Source organism: Stegodyphus dumicola, chromosome 8, assembly GCF_044657685.1.
Source record: "Stegodyphus dumicola isolate Sdum_Otavi_A_Nest chromosome 8, ASM4465768v1".
Taxonomy (NCBI): Eukaryota; Metazoa; Arthropoda; class Arachnida; order Araneae; family Eresidae; genus Stegodyphus; species Stegodyphus dumicola.
Window position 1 is genome coordinate 27,633,867 of NC_140775.1, and position 21,761 is coordinate 27,655,627.

At 31.9% G+C, this 21,761-nt stretch overlaps 1 protein-coding gene across 1 annotated transcript in view; it reads left to right on the top strand.

Moving 5' to 3' along the window:
* LOC118180220 (glutamate-rich WD repeat-containing protein 1-like) overlaps window positions 1–11,716 on the top strand; it is a 37,672-nt gene extending 25,956 nt beyond the window's left edge. The window contains exons 5-6 of the mRNA XM_085821694.1: window positions 2,387–2,584; window positions 7,064–11,716. Coding sequence (XP_085677820.1) covers window positions 2,387–2,584; window positions 7,064–7,384 — 519 coding nt within the window. The 3' untranslated portion in view covers window positions 7,385–11,716. The remainder of the gene's footprint in view (window positions 1–2,386; window positions 2,585–7,063) is intronic.
* The last annotated feature ends 10,045 nt before the right edge of the window (window positions 11,717–21,761 follow it).

A 21,761-nucleotide genomic window follows, 5' to 3' on the forward strand; every position in this document is an offset into this window, starting at 1 on the left:
ACATAAGTAATGTCTGATAAATAGACTTATCCAGCACCCGTGATAAACTATTTAGTGTATACAGAACTTGGCTATTACTGATGTATGCTATAACCAGAAGTGTGTTTATCTGTTACTTGAAGTGCCAGAGTGGAGATCAAAGTGATTAACTTGATAGCAAACACCTTTCTATTATCTTCCATTACGAACAGTAAGGTTTAAAACGAAAAGAGTGTGAGCGATACAAAAAACACGAAGAAGCAAACGTCACTTGAAAGGAAATGTCACTTTCGCCAATCTGAGCGATAACTGATTCTTGTTTGGCTTTCAGCCTGTTTACCAAGTGAAGATGGTAACCCTATTTCGTGAAAGAGCATTTCTCAGAACTGTTCCACCAAACGTTTTGTTCTGGCAACAAATATCGTATGTGATAGGGGTTTAACCTTAATGAAATGAAAAACAGAAAAGATTTTCAGGTTGGAGAATTTTAACCGGAAACAAATAGTATTAGAATATAGATGTATATTTTCCTTTCATGTAAGTTTAGAGCAACTATTTATAGCAATTTAATTTTAGTTTATTTTATAAATGTATTCAGATGTTTTTCTTAAAATAAAAATTTTGCTGCTATTTTTGTATGATTTAAAAATTAAATTATGCCAAAATCTTTATTATGAAGCTTTAAGAAGTCACCGAGGGATTATTGAATTAATTTTGTACTGAGATAAGAAAAAAAGATCCAATGAGAAAAATGGGTTACTTATAAAAACATGCAAACATTAAATATGGATAAAGGGGAAAAAACTGATTAACATTCTTGTGTTTACAAAAAGAAACACATAATAAATCTAATTTAAAAAATCAGATTTAATTGCAATTATTATTATGTACACTTGTTATTACTTTTTTAATTATTTGTAGTCTATTCAGGGAGTCTGATAAATTCATTAGCATTTGTACATATAATGGCAGATTACAGCTTCTTTGAAATGGTGAACCATTTCATAAGTGTTTTATCAATATCCCTATATTAACTCTTAACTTTTTCCTTGCATCTAAATTTCTTCTATGAGCAGAAGTTACAGAATTTTTTTTTTTTTCCCATGTGATACCAACTGTAGATCTAATAAATTTTATTTCTGCCAAATATTGATTTGGCTGCGTCTATTTTGTATTTTTTGAATAATATTCACTTCATTTTGAATGCAAAATCTTTATGTTTGCAGCTCACCACATAGTTGAATTTTTTTACACAGGCAAAAAAAAAAAAAAAAAACAGGGAGTTTGGTTAACTCATGTGAGAGATTTTCTTTTCTGGAAAATGTGAAAAAGATAGATATTGTCATCACCAGTGCATCTTATCCAATGTCAAAGAGAACACAGTCACTTCCTCCAAGATATGTGTGGTTGCAGCACAAAGATTCAATAAGCTTTACGAATATGTTGTGTCTTGCAAAAACTTAAAAATATAAAATTCTGGTTCAGATGATAAAAGTTGGCTAGCATTTATACACCAAAAATTTATAATGATTGAAACTTTTCATTTCCTGAAAGAAGAATCATGAAATCATGAAAAGAGTCATGCCCATAAGATTTGGTACTCCTTCCCTGAAAAGCAAACATTTCAAAATTTTCATTATAGCATCAGCCTTGAATAGAGTTCCATCTGACTCAAATAATTTTAATGAAATCAGAGAACATGCTTTTTGGTTCAGTGTTCATGTACACTGTATGGTTTCCCAAAATATGCTTATTGTATTCTCATTCTCCTAGAGTTAGGTGTCTGTCTTATCTGTCTCGCATGACATTTGTTTAAATTTGACCTTTGTTTGTCTAATAAAGTTACGTGTGTACTCATATCTGTTTCATATAACCTTTGAAAAAAGAGAAAAGGGAGGGTGAAAATAAAATTAAAAAAAAAAAAAAAAAAATTCATGTAGAGGTAACCTTTCCAGATGGAATTAGCAGTGTGAAGCCTAATATTCTAAGCACTGATGATTTTAACGCATAGTAATTTTTTTCATTAAAACTTGTAGAAATTCTGGAAAAAATATGAAAAACACAAAAGATGTTTTAAGCTACGATATCCATATGTATAATTCATTATATCCACAATATCCATATGTATAATTCATTATATCCCCTTTTCATAGTCTTGGAGGCTTGCTATAAGAGTATAAAATAATATTAAAGTGTATAGCAAGTTAGATATGATAAAAAAGATTACTGTTCATTATAGGGTTCATAAGGTATACTGTTACCAGGATTTAGTGTTCATGATAGCAGGGTTCAACTGTATTAAATGAGCTAATTTTTTTTTGCTGTAAAATTAGTTTGAAACAATGTGCTATTTTCTTTTCTTTTTTTGTTTGCTAATAATTTTTGTTTTTAAAAAATCTATGACTAGGTAATGGCTTCATGTTCAGTTGATAAAACTATCAGAATATGGGACATCAGAGCCTCCAGCAACAAAGCTTGTATGTTAACAAGGCAAAATGCTCATGATAGTGATGTAAATGTTATCAGCTGGAATAAGAGTGAACCTTTTATCCTTTCTGGTGGTGATGATGGAAAACTCAGAGTGTGGGACCTCCGCAAGTTTCCTGTAAGTATAGCTGTCTTATAAATAGTTCATAATCTAAATCAAAAGAGTTTTAATTAAACCAAGTAAATGTTGCTGCTGATTGGAATGTTTATTAATATATGTATTATCTTTGTCTGTATGACTGACTACAGAGGGTTTCACATATTTTTGTAATGATTTTGCAAAGATTTATATAAAACAAACCTTAGAATTTTTATTTTCTAATATATTCAGTCTGATGGCCCTTTTGGATTGAACAATCATATTACATCTCGATTTCGAAGATAAAAGTCCTCTTCTTAAAACATGAAGGTTGATTTTATTCTTCACAATCTTCCAGAGTCCATCCAGTGTTTTGGGATGCCACTTATAAATAGCTTGTTTTATAATTTTGAATGCGCAGTAATCCATAGAAGATACATCAGGGTACTTGGGTGGAATGCATTTAAAGGGAATGGCTTCAATTCCGGTTTTGTTTCTTATTTTTTCAAAAAATAGAGCAATAGATTTAGAGGCATGGCTTGGAGCTTTATCCTGATGGAACTTAACATAGTGAAGATTTTTTGGATAAAGAGATGGAAATTCTTCTTTGAATATAGGTGTTAAAACATATTTCTGATAATAATCCTAATTAATTTTGACATTTTGTTCTACTTTCCTTGTTTTAAGTTTTCTGTTATAAGAGAATCCTGTAATAACCATAAAACCTTTAGAAAAATTAATTCTAAACCTAAATTAACCCAAAATTAATTCTTTTTCGGTAGTAAATTGATCTTTTTCTATTGCAGTCAGATAAGTATAGTTCAAAGTCTGAAATCTGGACATCCATTATCCGGAATGATCTAAAGTCCGGACCTCAAAACCACCACCAACGTTTTCTCGTAGGCTATACTCATGCTTGAATGCGCATTCATTTGATGCGAAATCAAATGCCCTGCACGAATAATAAAACATCTGGAGAGTCCCAATTCTTAATTTCACTTTGGCACTAAATAAAATAGTACCTTGTTACTGAAGAAACAATTATTTTAGCAAAAATTTGTATGATCAGTAATTTGGCTTCGTTGCTGCATATCTGCTTGGCATACATCTCAAACAGAAACATTCCACATAGATACATCGTTGATCTGACGCCAACCTGGCGAATAATTTTTTATTATACTTTCCTTTCATCACCGCATGTTTATCAAAACATGACAAATTGAGTAATGACTCATGTAGCAGTGCCTTAACACTTTTTTATGTTAGTAATTGAATAATAAAGAAGTGTGATAACTTTTTATGGTGACATTACGCTTGGCGATGATTACAGATTTAAGTTAAATGTGCTAAAAAATGTTGACAGGGAATTTACCAAAAATTTCTTTCCATATGCTAAAAATAGATTTTGTTGATGATACTCATAGACCCAAAGATTACATTTAGGGCTGTTTGAATTAAGAATAACTGATTTGTTATTCACATAAACCCAAAACTAGTGCCAGGGCTCGTATGGCAGCATCGAGTCACATAATTTAGGACCCACAGAGACTGAATCAGGCGATAAGATATCTAGTACCGGCCCTTAATAAGGCTTAAGTATATGGTGCGAATTTATTTATTCAGAACTCTGATAAGCCTTAAACATGTGCAAGAAATAGACATAAATATAATAAATAATTAAACTAATATAATTCAGGCTTAATTGTCTCAGTGAGCGATAGAAGCAAGATAAAATTTAACGGAACAACTTGTAGTTAGTTGCCAAGCACATGATGCATAGCCAAATATGTATAGTAAAGAATAGCTAAATTTGATGATGATAGCCGCTAATTTTAAAGGTTTTCGGATATCACAAAACAAAGATGAAATTTTCCAATTAACAATTTTTGTAAAGAAATGTGAAGCAGTAATAAATGAAGATGATAAAAAAGAAGTTTTCATTGTGATGACAATGCTTCTCAATCATCTATCAATTAATGAATGGCAAAATATGTAGTATGGTTCTAGATCCAGAAAATACCGCTACCGATAGTGAAGAAGTGACAGAGAAGTTATTGAAAACGAGAAAATTTCGATTGACAAGTTTGTTAGAATTCTTGAAATAGCAGCTACAGGACTTCAACAATGTAACTAAACAAGAGATTATGAGAATTGAAGAAAAAGTATTAGCACAAAAAACGAAGCAACTTACATTGAAAGAAATATTTAATAAGGTAAACAAACAAATATTAAGTTTTTTTTTTTTTTGTAAATTTTGATACCCTTTAGATCATAAATACTTCATTATTTCATTAATCACAATTTCATATTTTTAATTTTATAATTTCTGCATGCCATCTTACTAGATTTAAACTGATGATCTAATATCTGGACAAATCCCCAAATGCATAATCGTAGTCCCAACGAGTCAAGATTTCAGACTTACTGTGTATCCAAGCCTCAACAATTTTAACTATGTATTTCCATTTTTCAGCTGTCAAATAATTTTTATACATCAATCTGCGCATTAGTCTTACCCTGAGAAGTATGTTTCGGCATTAGGTGATGAGCATTTTTTTTTTTTTTTTTTTTGATTAGCTTTAAATCAGATTTTATATTTTTTTTCACAGTTCTTATAGAGATATTTAAAGGTTTTTGCAGTGGTGCTTTGGCAGGCTGGATTTTTTTTTAAAACATGAGATGCAACTTTAGGTTTAATAAGAGCTGTACGTACCTTTGTTGGATATGCATTTTTTGCCTTTTTCGCAATCAGATGTAAACTTTGATGTTTCTTTCTTTCATATTAATTATGTCATGTATTTTACATGTAGGAATATTCAAACCATGCTTTTCACATCTTCTTCTTTTTTAATAACTGAATAAGAGTATTTTTCTTCGGATAGTGTAAAAATATAGTCTTCGATCTATTGCTTTTCAGCAGCATTTTAAACAAAAGAATATTTTTAATGTTGCAGATGATAATGAAAACTTATTCCAGTTTGATGCCAATCACATTTGTACTTAAAAATTGATATTCAAATTCATGGAGAAAATCAAAATCATTACAAAAATGTGTAAACACCCTCTATATATTCAAGAAGTATTTCATAGCTTAAATAATAGTTGTAATTACTTTTGTTTTAGTTGGACAATTTGAAAAGGTGTAGCTTTCATCTTATAATAATAACAAATAATTCTTTAATTATTGTATGGTTTCAAGATTCTTTTAAAGAAAGTTGTTTCGTTCCGTGTATTTTGTAATTGAGCTGTTTTAATTTTTCATACTGTTAGAACACTTTAAAAGGAAATAATTTTTTGTGGCAAATTATTTTAATTGCTGCAAAATTTACTTTTATGCGTAAATTGCTTGGGTACCTTTTTAAAAAATACAGTTTCATTAATGTAAAACTTAATTTAGTGGAAGTGGATGTTTTGTTACTTAAAATGCTGGCAGCATCCTTATTTCTTAGTTTTATACTTTATATGGTTACTGCTTCATATGCGATTTTCAGAAATCAACTAAAATTTTTAATAAACTATTTATTGCAGTTATATTTCGGTTACTAAACAACTGCCATTATATTCCTTGCATCAGATGCAAAAAAGTATTAGTACTTTGATAAAACAGTATTAACTTTAGTTAACAGATTTTCAGATTCATTTCCTTTTATGAATTTATATTTTATTGGCTTTTTAAATATGTATTTTCTATGAGAAAAAGACATAAATTTACAGGATATTTGTGAAAAATCTGTGATAATAGTAACTCACCTTCATTTTTATAAAATTTCATAACTGTCATTTATTTTCTACATAATTAATGTGTAAAGTAGAATGTCAGGTAATGAAGAAAAATCAGGTGGTTAACTCAAAACAATTAGAATCAAGTTCCAAAAACAACATGCACAATGAATGTCTTTCAAAAGCTGCAACATTAAAAAAAAAAAAAAAAAAATTAAGACAGCAATTAATATCTTGCTTGACTTAAAACTTAAAAAATTTGAAAGTATAATTCTCAGAACCAACAGCATCTTGAAAAATAAAAATGCTTTTTTGAGCATTGAATTATATGATGTTTTATAACAGGTAATTTATCTTTCAAATACCATATGGCAGTGTGAATTTGAAAGTGTTATATAAATATCATTGCTGTGACAATTTTATATGACTTGCATTTAATAGTTGGTGCATTATGTTCTGGGGCTGTTTTATATGTTCAGCTATTCATTTAACTTTTTTTTTTTTTAACTCAAAGGTATCTTTGCAGCATTAAGCATGAAAACTTTTTGTTATATTTATTACTTGTTCCCATCCATTTCTTTGATGGTATGATGGTAGCAAGTAAACAAGAAATATTTTGTTTTTTAATAGATGCAATTTATTTGAAAGAGTTTAAAAGCTATATGTTTTTAGTCTTAAAAATGGGTGCAGTAGAAATATGTGAGTTTATTGTTATTTTATTTTTATAAGTTGTTTCATTGTTGCTGTTATTTAAAAACATTATATATATATATATATATATATATTTTTTTTTTACAGGAAGGGGATCCAATATGCACCTTTAAACATCATACAGCTCCCATTACCAGTGTTGAATGGCATCCAACAGATCATTCAGTCTTTGCTGCTTCTGGAGCTGACGACCAGTTGACACAATGGGATCTTGCTGTGGAGAGAGATGATGTACAGGAAGAAGGAAAAGAATTAAGTCCTGAAATTTTAGCATTGCCACCTCAATTGCTGTTCATCCACCAAGGCCAAAAAGAAATCAAAGAATTGCACTGGCATAAACAGATGCCTGGTGTCTTAATTTCCACTGCCCAAAGTGGTTTTGATGTATTTCGAACATTGAGTGTATAAAATAATCTTAAGATATTTATTACATTGTTTTGTTTAGTGCTTTCATTTTCACTGGAAAACTGCATTTGAAATGTGTTTATTATAAAAAGGATATATGCTAGTAAAAAATGCAAATGAAAGTATTAATAATTTGGAAATGAAATTAATTATATATTTTATATGTAATGGATACTTTGGACTGTCAGGATAAATAATAACTGATTTCCTTATAATTGGCTAAGTACTTAAAAAGTGTGAAACATTGATAGTTCAATTCAGATTTATTTCCTCGTAATTGAGGGGCTGGATGTATAGAGTATTTTGGGGAGTATGTATGTGTGTAACAAGTGTTGGCTGGCATTTTCCTTACAAATTTCTATATGAAGGCATTTCTTCAGGTGGAACTAAAAATGCCAATTCCACCTAAAAATGCTTTTCTACTCCTGTTGATGATATATGAGATAAATTATCTAAAAATAATCATTTGCAAACGCTTTCTGTGCTATGGGTATTTGCATATAATGTCATGCTATGATATCTATGTATCTATATATTATGTGAGTTATTCGTGTTAGTGAAAAGTGCAGAGTTACAGGTGTATTTTTCAAAATACATTTGTAAAAAGCAACTGGTCATACATTTCTTTAAGCAGTTTTTTTCTAATATTTGTTTTTAATATATTTTTAGAAGTGCATTAGTAGATATCATCAGAGTAAAAAATTCAGCTTCTTACAATCCTGTAAAATTCTAAAATGGATGTGTTTTCTGTAGTTTTTTTTTTTTTTTTTTTTTAGCCCAGAAGGGCTGTTAATTTTGTTTTGGCATTTTGCATCGAATCACTTTTCAAATTGTTGCCACTGAATATTATCGCCCTGTATTATATTTAAAGAAATTAAATAATGAAGAATCTGCATTATTTAATTGTATTTTTCTCGCATTGTGATAAAGCAACAATACTTACAGGCATCAAATTTTGAATAACGTCTCCACCAGAATATGGGCATCTGAAAGCTCAAATTTGGAATTTGTTTTATTATCTGTTTCATATTTTGTAAAGCATTTATGAGTTTTTGATTAACAAACTCAATGATTTCAAAGCGAGCAATAGCAACACTGTACCGGGGGGAGGGGGGTTATCTCCAGTGCATGAGACTGTGTATCGGAAGTTCTAAAGGTATATGTACTCTTTTAAAATTATTTTGCAATATTGCTGTTGAGTTGAATTTTATGGTTTAAGTGCGAAGAACAGGATATTTAATAAATAAAAGTAGCACACAAAATGTTAAAAAAAAAATAACCCTTTGGGTGTAATACAAAATCTGAAAGCTTTCAGAATTTTTTTTTTTTTTCTTCTTAAATACAGTAAGAACTTGATTATTTGGCATTCAAGTAACCAGATAGCTTAAAAGCTAGAATGTTTTCAAATATTAAACATTTTTTTATGGGTAAAGAAACAAATGAAATACTGGTAATGTCATCATAAAATATATATAAAATTACCACCAGGAACACTGTTTATAATACCTTAAGTGTTGATACAGTTACACTGCTTTCTTTCTGAAAATGTTGATTGCTCCCTTTCCCATTGTTGTATTCGTCATAGTGTTCCAAAAATTCGCTTTTTAGTTGGAGACTCTTCATAGAAAGGGTGGAAACTATGAGAGATTCGAGAATTCATGATAGGCATTTAGTCAGTCTGTTGTGAGAACTAAACTTACCAGTCTCAACAAACAAAGACTCTCAGCAAACTGTATGATTTAGCTCCAATAATAGATGAATGTGTCATCACAACACTGATCTCTGGCTTGGTTTTATGTAAACCTAATTGATTCTTAATAGAATGTCTTAATTTTTGTAAATAAGGACAAAAGGAACTGCTGTTTTTCTGTAGCATTTTTTTTTTGGGGGGGGGGAAGATTACAACATGAGTTTAGCATAACAATTTGCAATTTGATTGCCACACATTGATTTGTTTGACAGGATTTGCGCTTTCATTGTCAGGATTGACGGTCACTGAAATTTTTTAGATACAGCAAAATTACAACTTATCAGAATCATAGGAGTATTTATAGTAGCTCCCTCCAACATTACTGTACGTGTATAGGTGAATTTTTCAAAGATGTTTTAAGCCATCCATTTCTTGAGAGCTATGAAAAATGTGCTTTTATCTCATCCTTGGTAGGAAAACAATAGCCATGTAAATTTTTTTAGACTAATAAATAGTCAAAAGTCAGACATATAAAGACCAGTAAAGTAGGATGGAATTTCAATTAATTTAATGTCTTGCTGTTTCAAGACACTGAAATACTACTCTTGCTGAATGAGAAGATGCATTATTATAGAGAAGCCTGAGGTGAAAGAATTTGGGGGCTATTTTCAGAGATTTTACTTGCTTGACCTATTGGAGTATCAAACAACAGTATGTATGTTTCATTATGAGTTATGATTTTAGAAATAATGTGGTATCCAGCACCATTACGCAATTTTAGGGCTTTTTTACTGATTCTGAAGCATTATACATTTTACTGTTCTGTTAATTTACGGAAGACTAACTACTTAATAATTTTTTTCATATGTAGTTCTTCATGAATAATTTTATGTACAACTGCAAATTCAATGTTAAGTTCTCTCTGTATTGTTCACTAGGTACAGTGATTATCATCGATTAACAGTTTTTAAATGATCATCACATTTCCTGGGGCTATAGCTAACGAAGGTCTTACTGTGTGTTCATTTGAAGAAGATTTTGACATCTTCAAAATTCTGTAAACCATCTGAATACAAGATGCAGCTTCATTTTGATATATTAATTGTGAACATTGAAGGCATGCTTCTTGATTTACTGGTACTTTAATATCATAGCACAATAATGCTCTTGCATCAGTTCCATTCTTCCTTTCAAATTCTATCATAGCTAAATTGTAGTGGTTGTTATAAATTATAATCTGCAGACATAATTACTGGAAGAGTTCAAATTTACACATCTAACAAGAAATTTTCTCTTAGAACATCCTGTCTGTTCATCTCAAAAGTTGAGTTATCTATGTGCACCAGCTTTTATGTCTGAAATTTATGTGCCTATGTGCACCAGCTTTTATGTCTTCCCTCCGCATTTAAATCTCATTTTATATTGTCATTTATTTAGGCTTTGTCCCATGAATTGCACTTTTGTATGTGTTCAATTATCTGCAATTCTCCTTCAAGTTGGAATGGAGCTAAGCAAATTCATATAAAGAGACCAAAATTAGGGATATATAAGGGCCCTAAATTACTGACAGGTGCAGACCTTGTCTTATGCCTACAATAAAATTCATGGACCTGATTTGGTTGTCAGCTCAGGTCAGGAAGATTAGAAATAATAGCATTATAAGCTACAAATTTTAAATTTTAATGGCAAAAACAGACACCTTTTTTTGGCCTGCCCAGGTAAAAAGGAAGCTGAATTTTTTAAAGTATTTGTCAAGAAATTGCTTTTAAAAATTGTTAGGAAAAAAAAAAAAAAATGCCTGTATGAAGCAATTTTTAAGACTGGATCCCTGCTTTGCTCTTAATCTTCTCGAAAAATTTTACTTAATGAACTATTAACCATTTTAAGTACTGATGCTGCTAATAGGGCATATTTAAAAAGATAAGGTCAATGGTACTACTACAGAGAAGTTATTCAAAACACACACACACACACACAAAACACAGGTGTTGAGATAGATTTCTGCAAATTTTGAAGTTAATATATCAATGTGATATAAAAATAATTCGTATGAATGTTTTCAAAAAATAAGATGTATGTTTAAATGTATAAGTAGTTTTTCAAGAAGTGTATGAACCCTATGGCTATTTTGGAACTGTTGTACTGTTCAAGAAAAGAGTGATTATAAGGAAAACTTGAGCATAGCTACCTGAAAAATTCAAAAGTTACCAGTAAAATATTAAAAATATTTTTTATGTTAAATTGAGTACATTTGATGTCTGAAAAAAAGTGCAAATTGAATACTTCTTCTTAGGATTATATAAGAAATTCAGGCTTAATTACCAATTAATGATTCAGGTGACAGTGGATTTTACATCAAAAAGTATGAATGCACTAATTTTTTAATAGTATTGTGTTTTAAACATTTCTTTAATATACTTTTGCACTTAACCTGAGTTTATCTGCTAATTTCAAAATTTAGTTTGATATATTTATGCACTGAGGGAAAAAAATCTATATTATTTTATTGGATTTAGTTCAGGGAGAAAAAAGTTTGTGTAGTTTAAAAAAAAAAAGGAATTTAAAAGAACCGAATGTCTTACTGTAATGTGATAATTTATTGATGTATATATGAAACTTGATGTATTAAAGAATTTATGAAGAAAGGGTGTAAATTTATCAAAATGTTTTAAAAGTTGATTATGTAATCACAAGGTTGGCCTCTTAAAAATGAAAAAGTATTTTATGTGTTTTTAAGGAATATTTTATATCTTAATGTAAATTGACTTCCAAATGTTATATTTATTTATAAAAATTTATATTTTATATCTTAACGTAAACTAACTGTTAAGCAATACAAATCAGCATTTTTCAAAAGCATAATTGAATTTGAGTGGCTAAAAATCATTACAGATGCAGACGTATGCAAATATTGTATCATCATGACCAGCTGTCCAATTAATTATATATTAATTGAACTACAGGCTAGGCCATACCTTGGATAACATTTCATTCATTGAAATTGTCATTGAATTGTTCAGTCATTGAAATTGCCAGCTTTCTGAAAAGCTTGAGGAGGTTCATTTAAATGCTGATATGAAGAGTTTATAATTTGTAGAATAATTTTTGATGTTGCAATTTTTGATGATTGAAAGAAAATTAATGGTGGAGTGCTGGTATGTGTATGCTGTCAGACACATTAAAGTGGGAGTGGAAGACTGGTATATTGCTATAATAGCCATGCAGAATCAATAACTATCCTCCACAACTGTTGCATCCACCATTAGAATGTTATTTGGTAAGACAGTATCTGCCAGTATTGTGCATGAAAGGCATCGCATCAAGTGACTGTACGCTTGCTTTTCAAGTGTTTATGTTCGACTAACTGCCCAATCCAGAGGGGCTAGTGGTGTTTTCAACGTCACATTTGGACCATCTCAAATTGGTGCAGTGTCCTGCTCATGGATGAGTACAGATTTCTCCTGGAATCAGAAGTGTGTAAGGGTCTGGGGAAAATGAGACACACAGAATCAGGCCCAGAACATCATCAAACATCACACAATTAGAGGTGATGTGGGTAGGATCTTCAGTAGGATATTGCACCCATCTGCACAAGGTGGAGTCCATTGTGAGACTCAACTCTTGCGGGAAGTCCTAATTTGCTCCTTATGGAAGTAATGCCCTAAATTATGAAACATTTACACTAATCTTTAAAATCTATTATTGATTATATTAAGCTCCATGCTCCATCTGTAAAGAAATGTGCTTTATGTTACTTTTCTTTTATTTTCACCATCCATTATTCTCTGTGTTCTAAACTAAGGTTCTTATAAGATAGAATTAAAAACAATTCTAGGAGACTATAGGCACAATAGGTATATCTTAAGACAGTGGCAGAGTTGCCAGCTTTCCAGATTTTTTACCACTCTCCTGCCAACTCGATTTACGATATATTTCTCCCGGCTTTTTCTTATTCTTAAAATTTCTCTCGATTTTTATAAAACTTGGCTTAATACTTCGTTACACGAACAAAAAAAAAAAAGATTTTGGACGTCTGAAAGCAATTGAATTTTCTCTAGATTATATCTAAAACAAGACCTTGCGAATCAGATGAGAATTTCTGCTTTGTGAGTGAGAGCATACATATCCAGAAACGTCGTTCTCCAGTTCTCCAATGGGCATCGAGCTCCACTGCATGTCATCTGGCATATATTAGCCAATAAGCACAAAGCAAGCTCAAGCCTGTTATTTGGATGTTCTTTAGTTATATCGTTCATCTTGTCCTGAGTTGTGTGAGTACACATGCCTTCAGGAAGTAGTTTTAAAAATTATCATCTTTTGTTATGTCTGCGAGAAAGATGAAATACTCATTTACGTTTCAAAAATCGTACACAGTTGGCTTTCCTTCCATTATTTCCTCAAGGAAATGTAATAAATTTGCGATGTGTACCATCTGTCGTTGCGATTTTTCGATTTCGCATGGTGAAAGCGAGGATGTTCTCAAACGTGCGTATACAAAAACACAAGGACAACAAGAGTTGTTAAAGAGAAAAAAAAAAAAAAAAAACGAAAAATTGAATTTTTCTTCGGAAACAAAGGACCAAAAAGTTATTAATGCAGAATGTCTGTTCTCTGCCTTTTTGCTGGAGCACAACCTGCCACCGAATGCATCGGATCATGCTACAGCTTTATTTAGTTCCCGATAGTGAAATCGCTAAGAAATACTCAAGTGCAAGGACCAAAACAGGTGCAATTGTTAAAGAAATGGGTTTAAAAAATAAATCTTCAGTTATTGATTGCATTAAAACAGCTCCATTCTGCCTCTCTACAGATGGGAGCAAAAATACCGATTCAAAACTGTATCCAATTGTTTATTTTTTGAATCCAGAGTCTTCAGAAATTGAGTGGAGTTTACTTTCTGTCCCCACTTTAGAAGGACATTCGACAGACTTTAATATAGCACAGCTAATTATTAAAACTTTAAAAGAAAATGCAGTCCCTCTGGATAAGCACTTGGTGCCGATAATACACCAGTAATGGTAGGCTTGAAGACTGGTGTCGCAGGCATCTTAAGAAAGGAAAATTCAGATTTGCAGATTATGAGTCACCTCTTAAATTTAGCAGCTGAAAAAGGGGCAGCTTCTTTACCAATAAATGTGGATGAACACATTGATATTTATTATTATCTTGAAAGGAGTTCTAAAAGGAAGAAAAAATTGAAACAGTTCCAAGAGCTGCATAATACTGAAATGAGAAAATTTTTGAAACGTGTGTACACGCTGGCTGTCTTTAAAAAAATGCTTATCTAGAATCCTCGATCAATGGAACCCACTTCTTGCACATTTTAAAGAATAAGTAAATGCTTCGAGAGTTAAGATAAAAGGCTCTATTGAAAGTTATAAAATACCTAAAGTAAACGGAAATGTAGTTACTACTTCCATTGTTAAAAATAGGTTTGAGGAAAATAATTTTTACACCATTCAACAATTCAACTGGCAGTTCTCAAAATTATACTGCAAAATATAAGCGTAAAGCTGAAACAAATTTCTCTCAAAATAAAAAAAAAAAATTGCTCAACACACGAAACATTTTCCGATTACTGTAAGTTTATCTTCTAAAGAATGAATATTTATGTTTTTTTCCTTCGGACCTTAACAAAGGTTTTTTTTTTTTTTTTTCCACTTCATTTTGCCATCATTCGATGTTTTTAACACAGTTCTACAAAGCAGAATTCCATTAATTCATGTTTTGCAATCAATGATTTATGATCTATTTCAAGACATTTTATCAAAGTTTGTAAAACCAGTCTGTGTTTTGTCTTGTAATTCTATATATGATGTGATGTATGGTGAAATAGAAAATCAGAAGAAAGATGAAGATTTGGTACTACAAAAACTACAAAAGAAGTGGAAGAACTTTCAGAAGAAGAAAAAAATAAGTTTTATCTTCATGTTAGAAGTTACTTCTGTCGTATGTGATTACATAGTACATAAATTTCCAGTCAACGATGAAGTGATTTTGTATACCAAAGTTGCTGATGTTTCTGTTCTAGCAAATGTATCGTTTTCTGATATAACATACTTTTTGAACAGATTTCCTGTGTTACTTCATTTAGTCATGAAAGATGATGATATTGATGTTCCCACTGATAAATATTGCAGTTTACAATTAGAAAACTTGGATGAAGTTATAAATTCAGCTATGATTGACACCCAGTGGAGTTTAATTGAAAAACTGAAAGGTGCTGATGGAATTTTAAAATATAGTGAACTGTCTAGAATTATGTTGGCCATCTTGACAGTTCCCCATAGTAATGTGAGAGGATTTTCAGTGTTGTTGCAAAAACGAAGACTAAATTTAGATCTAATATTAGTGATGACACATTAGAAAAACTTTTATTAGTGAAAGCAGGCCTACATGGCGATTGCTATGAACAAAATTATGAAGTTTCTTCCATAACGAAAGCAAAATCTGCCACTGTTCATAACATTTGTAATACTGTCATAACATTTGTTTTTTTTTTAAATGATGCAAGTACTAAAAATTTTTTTTATGTGTGAGGTATTTTTGTGTAGCTTGCATTTAAGAATTAGTAGCTATTTAAAGATAATTCATTATTACAAACTATATTTTTATCATTTAAACGTGCGTATACAAAAACACAAGTCTTTTTAACATTGTGAAAAATCTGATTTTTGAGTGTCATAGGTTGGCAAGTATGCAGTGGTCTCAAACTGGCAGCCCGTGAAGCATATTTAAGTGGCCCATAAGGACATTTCAGTTACGTATTTTTTGCTAATATGGTGTTGGAAAGATTTCTATTTGAAACCCGAATTTACATCATTTTCATTAAAAATGAACGTGAATAATGCACCAGAAAATCAGTAAATGAAGCTAATTAATTTACAGTGTGATATAAATCTTATTCAAAGATTTGAAGATACGTATTGTTACGAAATGTACAGGCGTGGTGAGATAGCTTCCCCGCAAAGCAGTTTTAGTTTTGCCACAAAATGGCAAGTAAAGGCCTGTTTTGGCGAGAAATCACCCATTTGGTGATATATCATGGACGGATGGAGAACCTTCTAGAACGAATTACCGGTTTAGCCCAGAATGTTCTCGAATACCAGTCAAAAGCTATATGAAACCTGCTGGTACGCAGAGAGTCAGTTAGTATCGAGTTAGTACCTCGTTTAGCGAGCTTATAGTCAGTGATTGAGCGAGTCTCGAAGTCTAGCGCCGAGTTGATCGTCGAGTGCATTGAGAGAGTCTTTAGTGTATCGTGAGTTAGTGCATCGTCGAGTCTCGTCTTAGAAAGTGCTGAGCTCTGGGAACGACTGAACCGAGTTGACAGCTGTACTCTTGTGTATCATCGAGAGTACGTAGAGTTTCGAGAACAACCGAGGAGAGTCGGGAGCTGTATTGTAGTGTTTTACCGTGAAGCTGTCTTCACCATGATAGCCTGAAGACTGTGTTGCTGATTGTTCCAGCGTGTTCATAGTAGATCTTCGACGACTGTAAAAAGTGACTTTGGAGCTGTCCTGATTAATAAATCCTTTTGGCTAAATAAAGTGTGTTTCGATACTTCATCAAGTGTCGTCATTTTTCACTCCAAATCTACGAACGTGAAGGAAGAAAATAACATAACAGTATTTTATTAAATTTTATTTGTTTCTGTCAAAAAATAAATCAGTTACGAATTTTTGAACTAAGAATAATTGCTTTGTTTGGGAATACATTTATATGTGAACAGATTCCCCCCACATACACACATTGTTGAAAATTAATAAGAAAAAACCCAATTGGATGATAAGGCTTATGATCCATGATGAAGGTGGTTCCTAGTAATATTTCTTCAAGCCTACAAATTATTAGAATCAAAATGCCATTAAGTGTTAAGCTGCAAAGAGAAATAAAGAATTTATAACAATTTACATGCAAACAAACATTTTTTTATTTATACATTGAAGAAAAATTTTAAGACTAATGTGATATTATTTATCTCAAGTTTTGTTCCACTTTGTAAATTTTCTCTGAAAGACTAGAGGAAGTTTTCATAATTAGTTTATTTTTAGTTTAGATTAAAATAAGGTTGCATAAGGGAATAAAGCGGGCGCAGCCCGCGCAAGAAAGCTGAACACTGGTAGTTCGCTCCAACTTACGAATCCCGGCGAGCAGGCTGGTTGCATGGGTGTTTTTGTGATTTTCCGCATGTGTGTCATGTATGCAGTGTCTTCTGGATGCATATGTGAATAAAACGGGCATAGCCCGCACAAATGAACACTGGTAATTTGGTCCAACTTTCGATCCCGGCGTACCGGCTGGTTCCAAAAGTGTTTTCTTGATCTTACGCATGTTATTGTTTATGCAGTATCTTCTCCATGCATATGTGAACAAAGTGGGCGCAGCCCACGCAAAACCGCTGAACACTTGTAGTTCGGTCTAACTTTCGAATACCGGCGAAATTACAATGGGAACTCTCATACACACGAACAATGAGAAGCGGGCTTCAGCCCGCTAGTACATTTTAAAATCTGTTTGAGCTACATGATTTTAAAATAAAAAAATTCTGCACATAAGTTATGTAACTTACAAACTTAAAAATAACTTCAAATTTATTTTTTGAATGTTTAAAATGTATACAGATAGTACTTTATTATTATTTATTATTATAAAATGAAGAAAAATATATTATGAAAAATTATTAGTTTCACAGCTAGTACTGCAGTGAACTCAGTTGCAAAAATCTATATTTTCTTTTTGACATTTACATTATAGTATACAAAATGTGTTGATTTGCAGTTTATACTACCAATAGGATAATAGTCAGTTGCTAAAAATTAAACTTTAAGTTGTATAAAATTATATATTAATTTTGAACTGCGCAGAACATTGCCATCGTTATCCTTACATGATTTAAGGGCCAACTGCATTTATAGTGTGATTTTGAGAAACCAACTACTTATATTTACTGTTCTGATGTTAAGCTGATAAAATTATGATTTAAAAATATTAATAGTAATTTTCTTTTCAGTGTAGAAGAGCAATCTATGTAAACATGATTTTATGTACTCATTTTTACTTTCATAAATAAATATTAACAATCAAAACTTGGTAAAGCAGCTAACAAAAGATTATCATGAAAATAACAATAACATATAAGAGTTACCAAAATTATACTAACCGAATGAATGAACAGTTAATTAATGGATGAAATAATAATTAAAGATGAAAGGCATATTTCATAACTAAATTAAGGTTGAAATGCGGTTTAGCCCACTGCTTGGTGATTGTTTTTCAGTGGGCAATAAACGCGCCAACATGGCTAACCCGATGTTTTGAAGCTGTGTTGTTATTTTGTTGCCACTAGATGTTATCGCCCTGTGTTATATTTAAAGAAATTAAATATTGAAAAGTCTGCATAAATGTTTCTCGCATTGTGATAAAACAACGGTACCTAGAGCCATCAAATTTTGAATAACGTACGTTACCAAACTAATATGGGAAACTTGGAATTTGGAAATTTTTTTATTATCTGTTTGACATTTTGTAAAACTTGAACAAATTTTTGATTAACAAACTCAAAGATTTCAAAGCGAACAATGGCAGCACAGTACGTGGGGGGAAAAAAATTACGTGCAAAGCGCAAAACTGTGTATCGGAAATTCTAAAGATATGCTCATTTTAAAATTATTTTGCGATATTGCTGTTGAACTGAATTTTATGGTTTAAGTGTAAAGAACATTATATTTGATAAAGAAAGGTAACACAGAAAACGTTAAAAAACGCTCTTTTGGGCATAATGTAAAATCTGAAAGCTTTAATTTTTTTAAAAAAATTTTTACTTGTTAATTTGAGCTGTTAATTCTGTTGCGGTTTGAATGTTCTTATGTGGTGGTTCTTTTTTTAATCGAGTATTTTTCCTTCTGTGAGTTTTTGCCTTTTTTCTGCATATATTACGGAAATGTAGTATAAAACGTTAGTAAATTTATTTAAAGATGAGGGGGATCCAAAAGGGTTTCTCCCTGAGATAAATTCAATATACATATATAAAACCCCTCAAAAAGATTTTACATATTTTCTTGAAAAGGGTAAGTGAAAAAAACTTTCATGTATGGTTCGTTTTAAAGTTTCTTATTTTTAATATTTTGTATTTCTTTTTGGCTCGATTCTAGAAGATTGGAAAAGCTGAGTTTGTGAAATTCTCTGATGTTAAGTGAAAATAGACCGATAGATACATGGGGAAAGCCAATGCAGTGCACTACAGGGCCGCAGCTAGAGGGGGACATATGTCTCCGGGCGCAGAATCCAAGGGGCGCCAAACTGATGTTACGACATTTTAGAATTAAATGTTTTCCATCCTTGGCAAGCAGTAGGGGGCGCGAAATCTTCAGTTGTCCCTGGGCGCTGAAAACCCTAGCTACGACTCTGGTGCGCTATGCCGAGGTTGTACGCGATACCGAGTTTGTACAACTCTGGGATGTTTTTTGAAGTGTAAATAGATTGAAGTGCACATTGGCAAAGCCAATGGGGTGCGCTATGCCGAGTTTGTGCAGTGCTGGGATGTTTTTTCAAGTGAAAATAAATCGATGTGCGCATGGGCGAAGCGAATGTGGTGCGAAATGCCGAGGTTGTGCAATTCTGGGATGTTTTTGAAGTGAAAATAGATCGATGTGCACATGGGCAAAGCCAATGTGGTGCGCAATGCCGAGGTTGTGCACGATGCCAAATTTGTGCAATTCTAGGATATTTTTTGAAGTGAAAATAGATCGATGTGCACATGGGGAAAGCCAATGTGGTGCGCGATGCCGAGTTTGTGCAACTCTGGGATGTTTTTTGAAGTGTAAATAGATCGAAGTTCACATGGGCAAAGCCAATGGGGTGCGCAATGCCGAGTTTGTGCAATTCTGGGATGTTTTTTCAAGTGAAAATAAATCGATGTGCGCATGGGCGAAGCGAATGTGGTGCGAAATACCGAGTTTGTGCAATTCTGGGATTTTTTTTAAGTGAAAATAGATCGATGTGCACATGGGCAAAGCCAGTGTGGTGGCAATGCCGAGGTTGTGCGCTATGCCAAGTTTGTGCGATTCTCTGATTTTTTTTAAAGTGAAAATAGATCGGTGTGTTCATGGGTAAAGCCAATGTAGCACGCAATGCCCAGTTTGTGCAATTCTCTATTTCTTTCCTAAGTAAAAACGAAAACCGTAGAACTAGCACTTTTTTTTAAGAACTTGAACTCGATTTTTGATAGTTTTTGAATCGGCTGTAATCGGATATTGTTCTTTAAATGATTATCCCTTTAAACTAAAAATGTAAATAATGTTATGTCAATATAAACCCCCCTTAAAAAAATCAAAATCGTGTATGATTTATTTTACGTTGAATCATTCACAAAAGAAGAAGTTAGTATTTTTCTAGTAGCTATTCGGAATAATCCAGCATCAAAAAAATAATCAAAGGGGTAAGTCTTGAAATTTATTAAGCCCTTATATTAATAGATTTAATGTAAATCGGAGTATATACTATTTTATTTCAAAGACACGCAATAATTTGCAACATTCTGATATAATTGCCGCAGTAAATTTAATAATAAAAATCTTTTTTTATTTGTGTAAATTCTAAAATCTTTGAATATTCTGATGCTGTATGAAATACAAATATGAGAGACTGCGACGTTGTTTACAGTTTTAATAACTGGTACAATTCACTTACTGCATTATTATAACTTAAAATATAAAGAATTTATTATACTTATTTCTATATCTATAGGGAATACATTGTGACGTCACAATTTTAGTCCCACCTATTTATGGACGTCACTTAGATCCGCCTTAGCAACTTTGTTTACGCAACGTATTCTGAGATTTTATTGGCGATTTTCAAAAAATCGGCACTACTGAAAATCGCCAAGTAGTGGGCTAAAGCACATTTTCACCCTAAATTAAAAATAAACAAAGTTTCCGAATTTTCAACACTTCTACCGCAGCACAAGCTTGTTTGTTTACATTAGCAGTTCTTACATCACGTGACCTTCGACGTCACCGGAATGTATCTCATTATTAAAATCTTGATAGAAATTCAAACGTGTGTAATATTGGCAAAAGAATATGGAATGTACTGGAATTTTCTACCGCTTTCGCAATTCTTTGATCAATAGAACGACATTCACCTATCTGTACCAGTACCTCGTACATACGTTCGGAGAACGGGTATTTTTGCCAACACCTTCTTAAATACAAGCCTCCCTACAGAAGGCTCGTAGTTTAATGACGTCACAAACTTTTGGCCTTCTCGATGGGGTGCGAAAAATCGCCCCTAAACCAAGGCCATCACTAGCGTCTCAAAACAGGGATGGCTGTGAACGGCTCCCTATGAGAAAATCTTTTGAACGAACTGCGCATACGCCGTTTCTTTTTATCGCCAACAAATGATGGTAAACCTATTGTAATTTCTCGCCAGCGTTTCGCGTTTCATTTGAATTAGCGTAGGTGTTGTCAGTGAGATTAATAACAACGATAATAAAAAAAAGTCATTTCAAATGTTTACGCAAGGAAATATTTTTTGCTCTTTTTCACACTATATATGCTATTATAGATAGAATTCAAGAACTTTTAGTAATTAGGTCAAAATTAATTTTAACGTGTAAATTTCAAACTCGCAAATTTGAGTACAGATTTTCATCAGATGTCTGAAGGCAGTTACTATATTTCA